The sequence below is a fragment of the Procambarus clarkii genome, chromosome 75 (assembly GCF_040958095.1).
Source record: "Procambarus clarkii isolate CNS0578487 chromosome 75, FALCON_Pclarkii_2.0, whole genome shotgun sequence".
Taxonomy (NCBI): Eukaryota; Metazoa; Arthropoda; class Malacostraca; order Decapoda; family Cambaridae; genus Procambarus; species Procambarus clarkii.
Genome location: NC_091224.1, coordinates 16,757,616 through 16,772,615, shown reverse-complemented (window position 1 = coordinate 16,772,615; position 15,000 = coordinate 16,757,616). Strand labels below are relative to the sequence as shown.

The window sequence follows — 15,000 nt, the reverse complement described above, 5'->3', positions numbered from 1 at the left end:
ATGCTGATTTTTTTATTATCTGCAAAGGACGACACGAAGCTTTGACTAGTATGTGTGTCTGTATCCAAGATAAGAATGTGACAAAAAGCAGTGGCGCCAAGACTGTGCCCTGAGGTACAGTGCTTTTCACTGTGGTTGGAATTAATTTGATTTGATTATTTGTCAGGCTTGCATTCTATTTAACATTTTTATTCAATACAAAGCTTACCTATTATTCTTATTGATCTCATTTTATGCTCTATCATTCCATGGTCGCACTTATCAAATGCCTTTGTGAAGTCTATGTTTACATCAGCATTTTTGTCTTTTAATGCTACCGTGATTTTGTTATTATGATTGAGTAATTGTGAAGGACTCTAAATCCCACTTAAGATATCAGAAGCACTTAAATCAGCAGATTTATCTCCGCAGCACAAGAGAGGTTGTAAAGCTTGGGCTAAAAGCTATAGATCACTCGCACTAACAAAATACATAATAAAATGGTTTGAAAGAGTGATTCAGAATCCAATCTCTAATTTCATCGAGAACAATTAATTTCACAACCAAGGTCGACATGGATTTAGCAGTCCGTCCTCCAAACAAAGACTTAAGTCCATTCCATGCACACGCCAAATCCCCCTGTTGCATCCCGTCCTCGACTCAAGTCCATTCCATCCAGCGGTTGACCCCACAGACGCATTCATGAATTTTAACATGCTGTTCATTCAAAACGGGAATTTTCTTAAATATAAATTAATATTATATTAGCATATGGTGCATATATAGGCATAGGTTAGGTTAGGTGTTTAGGTTCTGTTGGCGATTATTTGTATTTGTAGTACGTGGGTGAAGCATTTACAGCGTTGTGGTTCGAACAAAGGTATTCAGTGAAGCACTTCTTCCGGAAGTGTTCGAACGTCATCAGTTGTGAGTCGTGTGTAAACCGTTTTTCATTCATAAACAGGCTGGGGGTTTGGCGGGTGCATGGAATGGTCTTTGGTCTTGGTTTGGAGGAAGTTGGTTTTGTATTTATGTTGAAAAGACAACTTAAACTAACCTAACCTAACCTTCCCAAGGCTTAATACACGCTATCTAAGGACTAACATAGTACATATATGTACTATACTAGGCCTAGCAATATTTAAGTCTGTTTTTTAGCTTAATTTTTCTCTGCGGACTCTATAAAAGTGAATAGTACCAAATTCTACTAACTGCCTATTACGTCAATATTTGTACTACGGTGCACATGGTTACAAAAAAAAGTACTATCCAAACAGGAGGACGAGAGTTGGAGTGTTTGTAAACAGGTGTGTGAATGAGGTAAACAGGTGTGTGAATGAGGTAACAGGTGTGTGCATGAGGTAATCCTGTTTTTACAAGAGGTTACTTAAGTGTTCTCAACATTTATTTATTTATTTATCAACATTTATCAACAAGTCGCTCTACCGTCCACTTGGGCTGGACGGTAGAGCGACGGTCTCCCTTCATGCAGGTCGGCGTTCAATCCCCGACCGTCTAAGTGGCTGGGCACCATTCCTTTCCCTCCGTCCCATCCCAAATCCTTATCCTGAACCCTTTCCAGTGCTATATAGTCGAGATGGCTTGGCGCTTTCCCCTGAAATTTCATTCACTCCCCCCCCCCTTACATATCCCACACGGATTAACAATGACCCTTAAACCACGTCACAAGGTAGGCCTACCTCCCCCCCCCCCCTCTACATCCCGCACGGACTAACAATGACCCTTAAACCACGTCACAATGTAGGCCTACCTCCCCCCCCCCTACATCCCACACGGATTAACAATGACCCTTAAACCACGTCACAAGGTAGGCCTACCTCCCCCCCCTACATCCCGCATGGACTAACAATGACCCTTAAACCACGTCACAAGGTAGGCCTACCTCCCCCCCCCTACATCCCACACGGACTAACAACGACCCTTAAACCACGTCATGAGGTAGGCCTACCTCCCCCCCCCCTACATCCCACACGGACTAACAACGACCCTTAAACCACGTCACGAGGTAGGCCTACCTCCCCCCCCCTACATCCCGCATGGACTAACAATGACCCTTAAACCACGTCACAAGGTAGGCCTACCTCCCCCCCCCCCACCACAAACAATCTCAAGGCTCACCAACGTTCTTTCCTGTCACAGGGGCAGCCGAAGGGGTGTCGATCGTGAGACTGTGGGTGCCGGAGGTGGTGGAGGCCAACACGTCAGCCGTGGTCCTCGACTGTGACTACCAAGTGGACGAGTGGGAGCGGCCAGGACTCGTCGTCAAGTGGTAGGTGGCGTTAACTGGCTGTCAAGTGGTGAGTGGCGTTCAGCGGCTGTCAAGTGGTGAGTGGCGTTCAGCGGCTGTCAAGTGGTGAGTGGCGTTCAGCGGCTGTCAAGTGGTGAGTGGCGTTCAGCGGCTGTCAAGTGGTGAGTGGCGTTCTGTGGCTGTCAAGTGGTGAGTGGCGTTCTGTGGCTGTCAAGTGGTGAGTGGCGTTCAGTGGCTGTCAAGTGGTAGGTGGCGTTCAGCGGCTGTCAAGTGGTAGGTGGCGTTCAGCGGCTGTCAAGTGGTAGGTGGCGTTCAGCGGCTGTCAAGTGGTAGGTGGCGTTCAGCGGCTGTCAAGTGGTAGGTGGCGTTCCGTGGCTGTCAAGTGGTAGGTGGCGTTCAGTGGCTGTCAAGTGGTAGGTGGCGTTCAGCGGCTGTCAAGTGGTAGGTGGCGTTCAGCGGCTGTCAAGTGGTAGGTGGCGTTCAGCGGCTGTCAAGTGGTAGGTGGCGTTCAGCGGCTGTCAAGTGGTAGGTGGCGTTCCGTGGCTGTCAAGTGGTGAGTGGCGTTCTGTGGCTGTCAAGTGGTGAGTGGCGTTCTGTGGCTGTCAAGTGGTGAGTGGCGTTCTGTGGCTGTCAAGTGGTGAGTGGCGTTCTGTGGCTGTCAAGTGGTGAGTGGCGTTCCGTGGCTGTCAAGTGGTGAGTGGCGTTCTGTGGCTGTCAAGTGGTAGGTGGCGTTCTGTGGCTGTCAAGTGGTGAGTGGCGTTCCGTGGCTGTCAAGTGGTGAGTGGCGTTCCGTGGCTGTCAAGTGGTGAGTGGCGTTCCGTGGCTGTCAAGTGGTGAGTGGCGTTCTGTGGCTGTCAAGTGGTGAGTGGCGTTCCGTGGCTGTCAAGTGGTGAGTGGCGTTCTGTGGCTGTCAAGTGGTGAGTGGCGTTCTGTGGCTGTCAAGTGGTGAGTGGCGTTCTGTGGCTGTCAAGTGGTGAGTGGCGTTCCGTGGCTGTCAAGTGGTGAGTGGCGTTCCGTGGCTGTCAAGTGGTGAGTGGCGTTCTGTGGCTGTCAAGTGGTAGGTGGCGTTCTGTGGCTGTCAAGTGGTGAGTGGCGTTCTGTGGCTGTCAAGTGGTGAGTGGCGTTCAGCGGCTGTCAAGTGGTGAGTGGCGTTCTGTGGCTGTCAAGTGGTGAGTGGCGTTCTGTGGCTGTCAAGTGGTAGGTGGCGTTCTGTGGCTGTCAAGTGGTGAGTGGCGTTCCGTGGCTGTCAAGTGGTGAGTGGCGTTCCGTGGCTGTCAAGTGGTGAGTGGCGTTCCGTGGCTGTCAAGTGGTGAGTGGCGTTCTGTGGCTGTCAAGTGGTAGGTGGCGTTCTGTGGCTGTCAAGTGGTGAGTGGCGTTCCGTGGCTGTCAAGTGGTGAGTGGCGTTCCGTGGCTGTCAAGTGGTGAGTGGCGTTCCGTGGCTGTCAAGTGGTGAGTGGCGTTCTGTGGCTGTCAAGTGGTGAGTGGCGTTCCGTGGCTGTCAAGTGGTGAGTGGCGTTCTGTGGCTGTCAAGTGGTGAGTGGCGTTCTGTGGCTGTCAAGTGGTGAGTGGCGTTCTGTGGCTGTCAAGTGGTGAGTGGCGTTCCGTGGCTGTCAAGTGGTGAGTGGCGTTCCGTGGCTGTCAAGTGGTGAGTGGCGTTCTGTGGCTGTCAAGTGGTAGGTGGCGTTCTGTGGCTGTCAAGTGGTGAGTGGCGTTCTGTGGCTGTCAAGTGGTGAGTGGCGTTCAGCGGCTGTCAAGTGGTGAGTGGCGTTCTGTGGCTGTCAAGTGGTGAGTGGCGTTCCGTGGCTGTCAAGTGGTGAGTGGCGTTCTGTGGCTGTCAAGTGGTGAGTGGCGTTCTGTGGCTGTCAAGTGGTGAGTGGCGTTCCGTGGCTGTCAAGTGGTGAGTGGCGTTCTGCGGCTGTCAAGTGGTGAGTGGCGTTCTGTGGCTGTCAAGTGGTAGGTGGCGTTCTGTGGCTGTCAAGTGGTGAGTGGCGTTCTGTGGCTGTCAAGTGGTGAGTGGCGTTCAGCGGCTGTCAAGTGGTGAGTGGCGTTCCGGAGCTGTCAAGTGGTGAGTGGCGTTCAGCGGCTGTCAAGTGGTGAGTGGCGTTCAGCGGCTGTCAAGTGGTGAGTGGCGTTCAGCGGCTGTCAAGTGGTGAGTGGCGTTCAGCGGCTGTCAAGTGGTAGGTGGCGTTCCGTGGCTGTCAAGTGGTGAGTGGCGTTCAGCGGCTGTCAAGTGGTGAGTGGCGTTCAGCGGCTGTCAAGTGGTGAGTGGCGTTCTGTGATTGTCAAGTGGTGAGTGGCGTTCCGGGGCTGTCAAGTGGTGAGTGGCGTTCTGTGATTGTCAAGTGGTGAGTGGCGTTCAGCGGCTGTCAAGTGGTGAGTGGCGTTCCGTGGCTGTCAAGTGGTGAGTGGCGTTCACCGGCTGTCAAGTGGTGATTGGCGTTCACCGGCTGTCAAGTGGTGAGTGGCGGTCACCGGCTGTCAAGTGGTGAGTGGCGGTCACCGGCTGTCAAGTGGTGAGTGGCGTTCAGCGGCTGTCAAGTGGTGAGTGGCGTTCCGTGGTGGTAGAGCGAAAGTCTCGCTTCATGCAGCTCGTCGTTCAATCCCCGATCATCCAAATGCTTGGATACCATTCCTTTCCCCCCGTCCCATCCCAAATCCTTATCGTGACCCCCTTCCCAGTGCTATATATAGTCGTAGTGGCTTGGCGTTCTCTCCTGATAATTCCCGTTGCCTTTCCTACTCCTGTTTAGACTTGAGAAGCAGGCTGGAGTATCTGGGAGCGTCCTCAGGTGGGTCTGAGAGTATCTCTCAGGATCTGGGGCCAGATTCACGTAGCAGCTACGCAAGTACTTACGAACGTGTACATCTTTCCTCAATCTTTGACGGCTTTGGTTACATTTGGTAAACAGTTTACAATCATGAAAACTTGCCAATCAACTGTTGTTATTGTTATAAACAGCCTCCTGGTGCTTCCGAGCTCATTAACTGTTTAATAACTGTAAACAAAGCCGCCAAAGATTTGAGAAAAGTTGGACAGGTTCGTTAGTGCTTGCGTAACTGCTTCGTGAATCACCCCCCTGGCTCTTGTTGCTGCTACTTGGCCAGTGATGCAGTTAAGTAGTTAGGTGATGAGCGCGCTAATCACCTACATAACATGGGATTCAGATAATTAGTTGGAACGATAGTGGCGCGTAATTTGAGAAAATAAGGTGACTTATTTACCATAACACCGCTTATACAAATGATGAAAGGGCAAACCTCTATTAGAAAATCCTTCTCGGAAAAGGGCAAAAATGAAACGGGCCAGATTCACGAAGCAGTTACGCAAGCACTTACGAACCTGTACATATTTTCTCAATCTTTGGCGGCTTTGTTTACAATTATTAAACAGTTAATGAGCTGCGAAGCACCAGGAGGCTGTTTATAACAATAACAACAGTTGATTGGGAAGTTTTCATGCTTGTAAACTGTTTAATAAATGTAACCAAAGCCGTCAAAGATTGAGGAAAGATGTACACGTTCGTAAGTGCTTGCGTAACTGCTTCGTGAATCTATCTACAGGATCTCAAGAGACAGCTTCAATGGAAGTAGCATAGACACGTTTCCAGTTCTAACTCAAGCTTCAACGCTACGTAAATCTTGAATATAGATCAATGCTAGAAACTTAATCCCTCCGGGAAAAAAAGACTTATGGTAGAAACATATTGTGTTGTTGTTTAAGATTCGCTACTTGGAATAAAAAGTTCCAAGCAGCACGGGCTATGGTGAGCCCGTAGTATATATATTTAGTGTGATCTAGTGAAGTTTATGGGCAAACGGTCAAACAAAACAGAACTTTACTAGAATGTCACATGTTTATTACATGTGATATGTAATATTTGAATAATATTACATGTTTTTAGGTTTAGAATAAATGAAACACGAGCAGTATATTTTCAGTAATTATCATCCTTATTCAAAGTAGTTTGGACCAGTGATGGCTATGACTGGCTTAGGTAATTCCACTTACTTTCAGCACCATACCACGAGGTTGTAGTGAGACGCAATATGTACATCCTGTTGGAAATACTCATATAAAGACACGTCCAGAAGGAGAGAGAGACACTGTTATTAAAACAAGACTAAAACCAGTGCGCTAAAACAGAAGCGAAAAAGAAACAGGAAAAAAGGAGGAAACCCCACCACCCCCCCACCGCCATATAAATCTTTGACTCAAATATCACAGTAACAAGGTTATCGCGAATAACCGAACTCAATTACGGGCTCACCATAGCCCGTGCTACATGGATATTTTATTCTGAGTAGCTAAACCTAACACAACAACAAGAGCAAGGGAGATAGTCAGCTAGTGACAGAGAGCACTAACTGACTGTCAACTGAGATTTACTGTGTACAAAGAGATTGACTGACACGGTCAGCTTAGACATGACAAAGTGCGGACATACTTGACACACTTTGAACTGTTCTCAAGAGCATCTTTGGGTATGTTCAAGAGAACAGTTCCCTTAAGGATTAATAGCTATTGGACTGCTATGTCCAATAGCTGTTGATCCTTTTATGAGTTACCTCATATATCCACCCCTCCCTCACCCCACATATCCACCCCCTCACCCCACATATCCACCCTCCTTCACCCCACATATCCACCCTCCCTCACCCCACATATCCACCCCCTCACCCCACATATCCACCCTCCCTCACCCCACATATCCACCCCTTCACCCCACATATCCACCCCCTTACCCCACATATCCACCCTCCCTCATCCCACATATCCACCCTCCCTCACCCCACATATCCACCCTCCCTCACCCCACATATCCACCCTCCCTCACCCCACATATCCACCCTCCTTCACCCCACATATCCACCCTCCCTCACCCCACATATCCACCCTCCCTCACCCCACATATCCACCCTCCCTCACCCCACATATCCACCCCCTTACCCCACATATCCACCCCCTCACCCCACATATCCACCCCCTCACCCCACATATCCACTCCCTCACCCCACATATCCACCCTCCCTCACCCCACATATCCACCCTCCCTCACCCCACATATCCACCCCCTCACCCCACATATCCACTCCCTCACCCCACATATCCACCCTCCCTCACCCCACATATCCACCCCCTCACCCCACATATCCACCCTCCCTCACCCCACATATCCACCCTCCCTCACCCCACATATCCACCCCCTCACCCCACATATCCACTCCCTTAACCCCCCCCCCTCTTACCTCATACCGTCCACCCACTCATTGTGATGGAGATAATTCAGAACTAACAACATTGACATTGAATTAATCGCTGGATTAATTCGATTAATTCAAGTGGAAAGTATATTTAATATAATGATATATATAGTGTTCTGTCTTTGGTTTGTGTATTTACCGTAGGGAGAAGTGCCGTGATTCAGGGCAGTCCGTGTTGTATATAAATCATATATTAAGTGCAGTTAATCATCGTGAATTGACGTCATTTGGGCAGTTAGATTTTCTGGTAGATTCCCAGAAAGATTTCCCAGGTAGATTCCCCGGTAGATTCCCAGGAAAATTTCCCTGGTAGATTCCCCGGTAGATTCCCAGGAAAATTTCCCCGGTAGATTCCCAGGAAAATTTCCCCGGTAGATTCCCAGGAAAATTTCCCCGGTAGATTCCCAGGAAGATTTTTCAACCCGTCCGCACAAAAAGTTTAGTAAATGTGCCAACTGTTTGCCCAAACGTCGCAGGATGCAGTATTGGAACCCAAAATGTTCGCATTTTTTTTTAAAGCTAAAAAGCTAACAGTATGAAGTACAGTATAAAAGAGTATGTACAGAAAAGTCCAGCAAAAATAGCTGAACAATTAAAATTAAACAATTAGGTCTATTACAGTACTTATATGTACTATATTGATTGTTGTACATATGAACTAAAGTATGAGGGAGTGGTACACATGCCAGTGTATTCAACTAGCTATCTTGAGGTTATCTTGAGATGATTTCGGGGCTTTTTAGTGTCCCCGCCAGGCCTCCACCCCCAGGAAGCAGCCCGTGACAGCTGACTAACACCTAGGTACCTATTTTACTGCTAGGTAACAGGGGCATAGGGTGAAAGAAACTCTGCCCATTGTTTCTCGCAGGCGCCCAAGATCGAACCCGGGACCACAGGATCACAAGTCCAGCGTGCTGTCCGCTCGGCCTATCATCTCCCAAGTAGCTAGTAGAGCTATACTCTACTAGCTAAACTTCTCTAGCTGTACTTAAGGGCGAGTAGGTAAAATTCTTAGATTCAAACTGTCTTTTAAACCCTTTGTAGTCGACTAAATAGGATTTATAGGTAATTGGTGGCTCTGTCTAATCGAGATTTGTAACTATGGCCCGAATTGGTTTCCATTGAACATATCCACAAGGGCCGTGACGAGGATTCGAACCTGCGTCCGAGAGCATCCCAGACGCTGCCTTAGTCGACTGAGCTAAATGCATCACGCAATTGTGATTTCTGTGTGTAAGTTGGTTTCCATTGGTTTCCTTCTAAGAACTTCCCATTTGTTCACTCTATCTGACAAATGGAAAATGCCTCCTAATGCCTCTAGTTATAATTTGGATTTTTGGTGTAAGTCATAGAATGAACTGATTCACTATTCTAAAAAAAATTAACAAATTATTCCTTTGTATGCCTCTGGGGTTCATATCATGTTATGGGTATCATACCAATCATTGGTACGACGATAAATGTATTTTTTGTATTCAAATGTATTTCAACTTTGTATTTTTGTTCATTATTTTGAGACAGAGAAAAAGAATGAATTGTAATATCAATGTGAATGTTTTTTGGGGGCTACAATATGTATGTTATATGTACGTGTACGTCCACAGGTATGTGGACAAGATCCACCTGGTGTACCAGTGGATCCCGCCTCTGCAGCCCCAGGCCCTAGGGGTGTTGAGCGGCCGGGTCAACACCACCTACGAGGCCTCCAGAGACCCCTGGGCCGTTCATCGAGCCCTTTATATCCCAAACCCGGACCCGACCCTCTCCGGTCAGTACTCCTGCACCGTCAGCACCTTCGAGGACGAGGACACCCGCACCGCCCACCTCCTCGTCTGGAGTGAGTCGTACTCGTAGCGATTAGCTTCGTGTTCGTTGATTGTTCTGTAATCAATGTTCTTTAATCCGTTCTCTAATCTGTTCTTTCGTGGGTTCTAGGACCCATGAAACTGGGTTAGTTGCAGGGTTATGTTGCTCTCAGCGACACGTTATCTTACTACAACTATATTTTTTGTTTGTGTTGTTAGGACGTTGTTGGAACGTTGGTAGAAAGTTGTTGGAACGTTCCGAGAACTTTGTTAAAACGTTGTTAATGTTCCGAAAACTTTGTTAAAACGTTGTTAGAACGTTCCGAGAACTTTGTTAAAACGTCGTTAGAACGTTACTAGAACGTTGTTAGCACGTTACTAGAACGTTGTAGTTAGGTTTGAGATAGGTTAGGTCTTTTTCAGTTTATATAATTTGTAAATCCTTTGATTTTATTTTACTGTTTTTATCTTAACTGATATTATATTTTTTATATTTCTGTGAATTGTTATTGATAATGCTTTGCCGAGTGATTTTATTTTGAAATGTGAATGTATTATTTTGAAATGTGAATGAAGGAGATGTATGTAATTTCATTTTGTACTTTGTTTATCATGATTTATATTCTCCAAAGAAAAATCTATGTCTAAATCGTATGTTATATATATATATATATATATATATATATAATATATATATATATATATATATATATATAATATATATATATATATATATATAATATATATATATATATATATATATATATATATATATATATATATATATATATATATATATATATATATATATATATATGTCGTACCTAGTAGCCAGAACGCACTTCTCAGCCTACTATGCAAGGCCCGATTTGCCTAATAAGCCAAGTTTTCATGAATTAATGTTTTTTCGACTACCTAACCTACCTAACCAAACCTAACCTAACTTTTTCGGCTACCTAACCAAACCTAACCTATAAAGATAGGTTAGGTTAGGTAGGGTTGGTTAGGTTCGGTCATATATCTACGTTAATTTTAACTCCAATAAAAAAAAATTGACCTCATTCATATTGAAATGGGTAGCTTTATCATTTCATAAGAACAAAATTAGAGAAAATATATTGATTCAGGAAAACTTGGCTTATTAGGCAAATCGGGCCTTGCATAGTAGGCTGAGAAGTGCGTTCTGGCTACTAGGTACGACATATATATATATATATATATATATATATATATATATATATATATATATATATATATATATATATATATATAGGAGAAGGAAATATATATATATATATATATATATATATATATATATATATATATATATATATATATATATATATATATATATATATATATATATATATATGCAATTGACGATCACAAAACACTGATCATTTTATGCGGAAAATCCACAGAGAAATATGAAATGAGGTGAACGTTTCGGCTTGTTAAAGCCTTTGTCAACACCAGACTGACTAAGGAGAAGGGAGAAGGGGGAGGATATATAGGCCGACACCTGACCAACCCATCCCTAGGGTTGGTCAGGTGTAATTAACCAAAAACAGGTATAGCTTAGAATGGTCAAAGAGGAATCCTCTTTGACCATTCTAAGCTATACCTGTTTTTGGTTAATTCTTTCCCAGGGATGGGTTGGTCAGGTGTCGGCCTATATATCCTCCCCCTTCTCCCTTCTCCTACTATCTTCTGGAATGTGAAGCAACCAATGACCTTAGAAGAGCTTTAAGAGTTCCTGAATCATGCAGTGGCCACCCTGAAGCCATCAACACAGCCACTCTCCTGGTCAACAAAGGTGTCCAGCAGCTGGACACCTCATAAAGACTGTGAAGCAGTATCCTCCCCCACGATAACAGCTTGATGGTTAAATGCAACCTCAGAACACTGGGAAAAAAAATTGTACCACTTACGGGCTATTAATGCCCGTGCCACCTCTTGGGTGGCTTAATCTTTATCAATCAATCAACCTTCTCCTACACGGGAGACATCTCCCGTCACGCAGGGTGCAGTCGCACCTCCACAGATCTCCAGTATCAGCTCTTGATACTGGTAATGGCTCTAAAGGGCCACCACTTACGGGCTATTCATGCCCGTGCCACCTCTTGGGTGGCTTAATCTTCATCAATCAATCAATCCCTTCTCCTTGCAGCTGGACACCCTCATAAAGACTGTGAAGCAGTATCCTCCCCCGCGATACAGCTTGATGGTTAAATGCAACCTCAGAATACTGAGAAAAAAAGAATTGTACCACTTACGGGCTATTCATGCCCGTGCCACCTCTTGGGTGGCTTAATCTTTATCAATCAATCAATCCCTTCTCCTTAGTCAGTCTGGTGTTGACAAAGGCTTTAACAAGCCGAAACGTTCACCTCATTTCATATTTCTCTGTGGATTTTCCGCATATATATATTATATATATATATATTATATATATATATATATATATATATATATATATATATATATATATATATATATATATAATATATATATATATATATATATATATATATAATATATATATATATATATATATATATATATAATATATATATATATATATATATATATATATATATATATATAATATATATGCGAACAAGCCTGAATGGTCCCCAGGACTATATGCGAATGAAAACTCACACCCCAGAAGTGACTCGAACCCATACTCCCAGAAGCAACGCAACTGGTAACTACAGGGCGCCTTAATCCGCTTGACCATCACGGCCGTCAAAAGGAAGTGATAGCCGAGGCTATTTGAGCCACTTCCCCGACGGCAACTCGGATGGTAATCTTGGGCATAGCATTTCACCAAATCACCTCATTCTTTGGGGCACACGTGAGGAACACAAATGCGAACAAGCCTGAATGGTCCCCAGGACTATATGCGAATGAAAACTCACACCCCAGAAGTGACTCGAACCCATACTCCCAGAAGCAAGGCAACTGGTAACTACAGGGCGCCTTAATCCGCTTGACCATCACGGCCGTCAAAAGGAAGTGATAGCCGAGGCTATTTGAGCCACTTCCCCGACGGCAACTCGGATGGTAATCTTGGGCATAGCATTTCACCAAATCACCTCATTCTTTGGGGCACACGTGAGGAACACAAATGCGAACAAGCCTGAATGGTCCCCAGGACTATATGCGAATGAAAACTCACACCCCAGAAGTGACTCGAACCCATACTCCCAGAAGCAACGCAACTGGTAACTACAGGGCGCCTTAATCCGCTTGACCATCACGGCCGTCAAAAGGAAGTGATAGCCGAGGCTATTTGAGCCACTTCCCCGACGGCAACTCGGATGGTAATCTTGGGCATAGCATTTCACCAAATCACCTCATTCTTTGGGGCACACGTGAGGAACACAAATGCGAACAAGCCTGAATGGTCCCCAGGACTATATGCGAATGAAAACTCACACCCCAGAAGTGACTCGAACCCATACTCCCAGAAGCAACGCAACTGGTAACTACAGGGCGCCTTAATCCGCTTGACCATCACGGCCGTCAAAAGGAAGTGATAGCCGAGGCTATTTGAGCCACTTCCCCGACGGCAACTCGGATGGTAATCTTGGGCATAGCATTTCACCAAATCACCTCATTCTTTGGGGCACACGTGAGGAACACAAATGCGAACAAGCCTGAATGGTCCCCAGGACTATATGCGAATGAAAACTCACACCCCAGAAGTGACTCGAACCCATACTCCCAGAAGCAACGCAACTGGTAACTACAGGGCGCCTTAATCCGCTTGACCATCACGGCCGTCAAAAGGAAGTGATAGCCGAGGCTATTTGAGCCACTTCCCCGACGGCAACTCGGATGGTAATCTTGGGCATAGCATTTCACCAAATCACCTCATTCTTTGGGGCACACGTGAGGAACACAAATGCGAACAAGCCTGAATGGTCCCCAGGACTATATGCGAATGAAAACTCACACCCCAGAAGTGACTCGAACCCATACTCCCAGAAGCAACGCAACTGGTAACTACAGGGCGCCTTAATCCGCTTGACCATCACGGCCGTCAAAAGGAAGTGATAGCCGAGGCTATTTGAGCCACTTGAGGCTATTTGAATGAGTTTTCATTCGCATATAGTCCTGGGGACCATTCAGGCTTGTTCGCATTTGTGTTCCTCACGTGTGCCCCAAAGAATGAGGTGATTTGGTGAAATGCTATGCCCAAGATTACCATCCGAGTTGCCGTCGGGGAAGTGGCTCAAATAGCCTCGGCTATCACTTCCTTTTGACGGCCGTGATGGTCAAGCGGATTAAGGCGCCCTGTAGTTACCAGTTGCGTTGCTTCTGGGAGTATGGGTTCGAGTCACTTCTGGGGTGTGAGTTTTCATTCGCATATAGTCCTGGGGACCATTCAGGCTTGTTCGCATTTGTGTTCCTCACGTGTGCCCCAAAGAATGAGGTGATTTGGTGAAATGCTATGCCCAAGATTACCATCCGAGTTGCCGTCGGGGAAGTGGCTCAAATAGCCTCGGCTATCACTTCCTTTTGACGGCCGTGATGGTCAAGCGGATTAAGGCGCCCTGTAGTTACCAGTTGCGTTGCTTCTGGGAGTATGGGTTCGAGTCACTTCTGGGGTGTGAGTTTTCATTCATATAATATATATATATATATATATATATATAATATATATATATATATATATTATATATATATATATATATATATAATATATATATATATATATATATATATATATATATATATATATATATATAATATTATATATATATATATATATATATATATATATATATATATATATATATATATATATATATATATATATATATGCCGCTTGACCGCTTGACCATCACGGCCGTCAAAAGGAAGTGATAGCCGAGGCTATATATATATATATATATATATATATATATATATATATATATATATATATATATATATATATAATATATATATATATATATATATATATATATACAACATGAATTTTTAATGATTTTCATAATTCATTACAATTTGCTGAATAAAGATCAATAATCTCAGATTTTGCACCAGTGGATTAATCTAATTTCCTCATTAACTTTTTAACCACCTAACTACTTAATCTTTGAACCCGTTAACTAGCGAATGATGTCGCTCTGTGTTCTTACACGAGTCTCCCATAGAACACAATACGTTATGTTTTTAATCACCTTGTGTGTGTTGGGGTCTCAGAGCGCGCAGGTTATGTGGACCTCATGTACTGGAGACCTTCGGAACACCTGGTCAATATTACCTGCTCCGCCGAGGGCGCCGCCCCTAGACCCGAGTTCACCTTGTTCACTCGAGATCCTAATGGAACCAGGTGAGGCATGGTAGGTGATGGAGGGAGAGAGAGAGAGAGAGAGAGAGAGAGGAGAGAGAGAGAGAGAGAGAGAGAGAGAGAGAGAGAGAGAGAGAGAGAGAGAGAGAGAGGGAGGAAGAGAGAGAGAGAGAGGGAGGAAGAGAGAGAGGGAGGAAGAGAGAGAGGGAGGAAGAGAGAGAGAGAGAGAGAGAGAGAGAGAGGGAGGAAGAGAGAGAGAGAGAGAGAGAGAGAGAGAGAGAGAGAGAGAGAGAGAGAGAGAGAGAGAGAGAGAGAGAGAGAGGAGAGAGAGAGAGGGAGGAAGAGAGAGAGGGAGGAAGAGAGAGAGGGAGGAAGAG

The 15,000-nt window shown here is 45.1% G+C and overlaps 2 protein-coding genes across 2 annotated transcripts in view; one reads left to right on the top strand and one right to left on the bottom strand.

Annotated features, from left to right (window-relative positions):
- Positions 1–15,000, top strand: part of LOC123749468 (uncharacterized) — a gene marked incomplete in the record, with an annotated part of 443,575 nt that overhangs the window by 295,301 nt on the left and 133,274 nt on the right. Inside the window, 3 exon segments of the mRNA XM_069313236.1 lie at positions 2,140–2,269; positions 9,115–9,347; positions 14,536–14,665. Of these exon segments, the coding sequence (XP_069169337.1) occupies positions 2,140–2,269; positions 9,115–9,347; positions 14,536–14,665 (493 nt within the window).
- LOC138357017 (RNA-binding protein 12B-like) overlaps positions 1–15,000 on the bottom strand; it is a 32,578-nt gene that overhangs the window by 7,358 nt on the left and 10,220 nt on the right. The window lies entirely within an intron of this gene.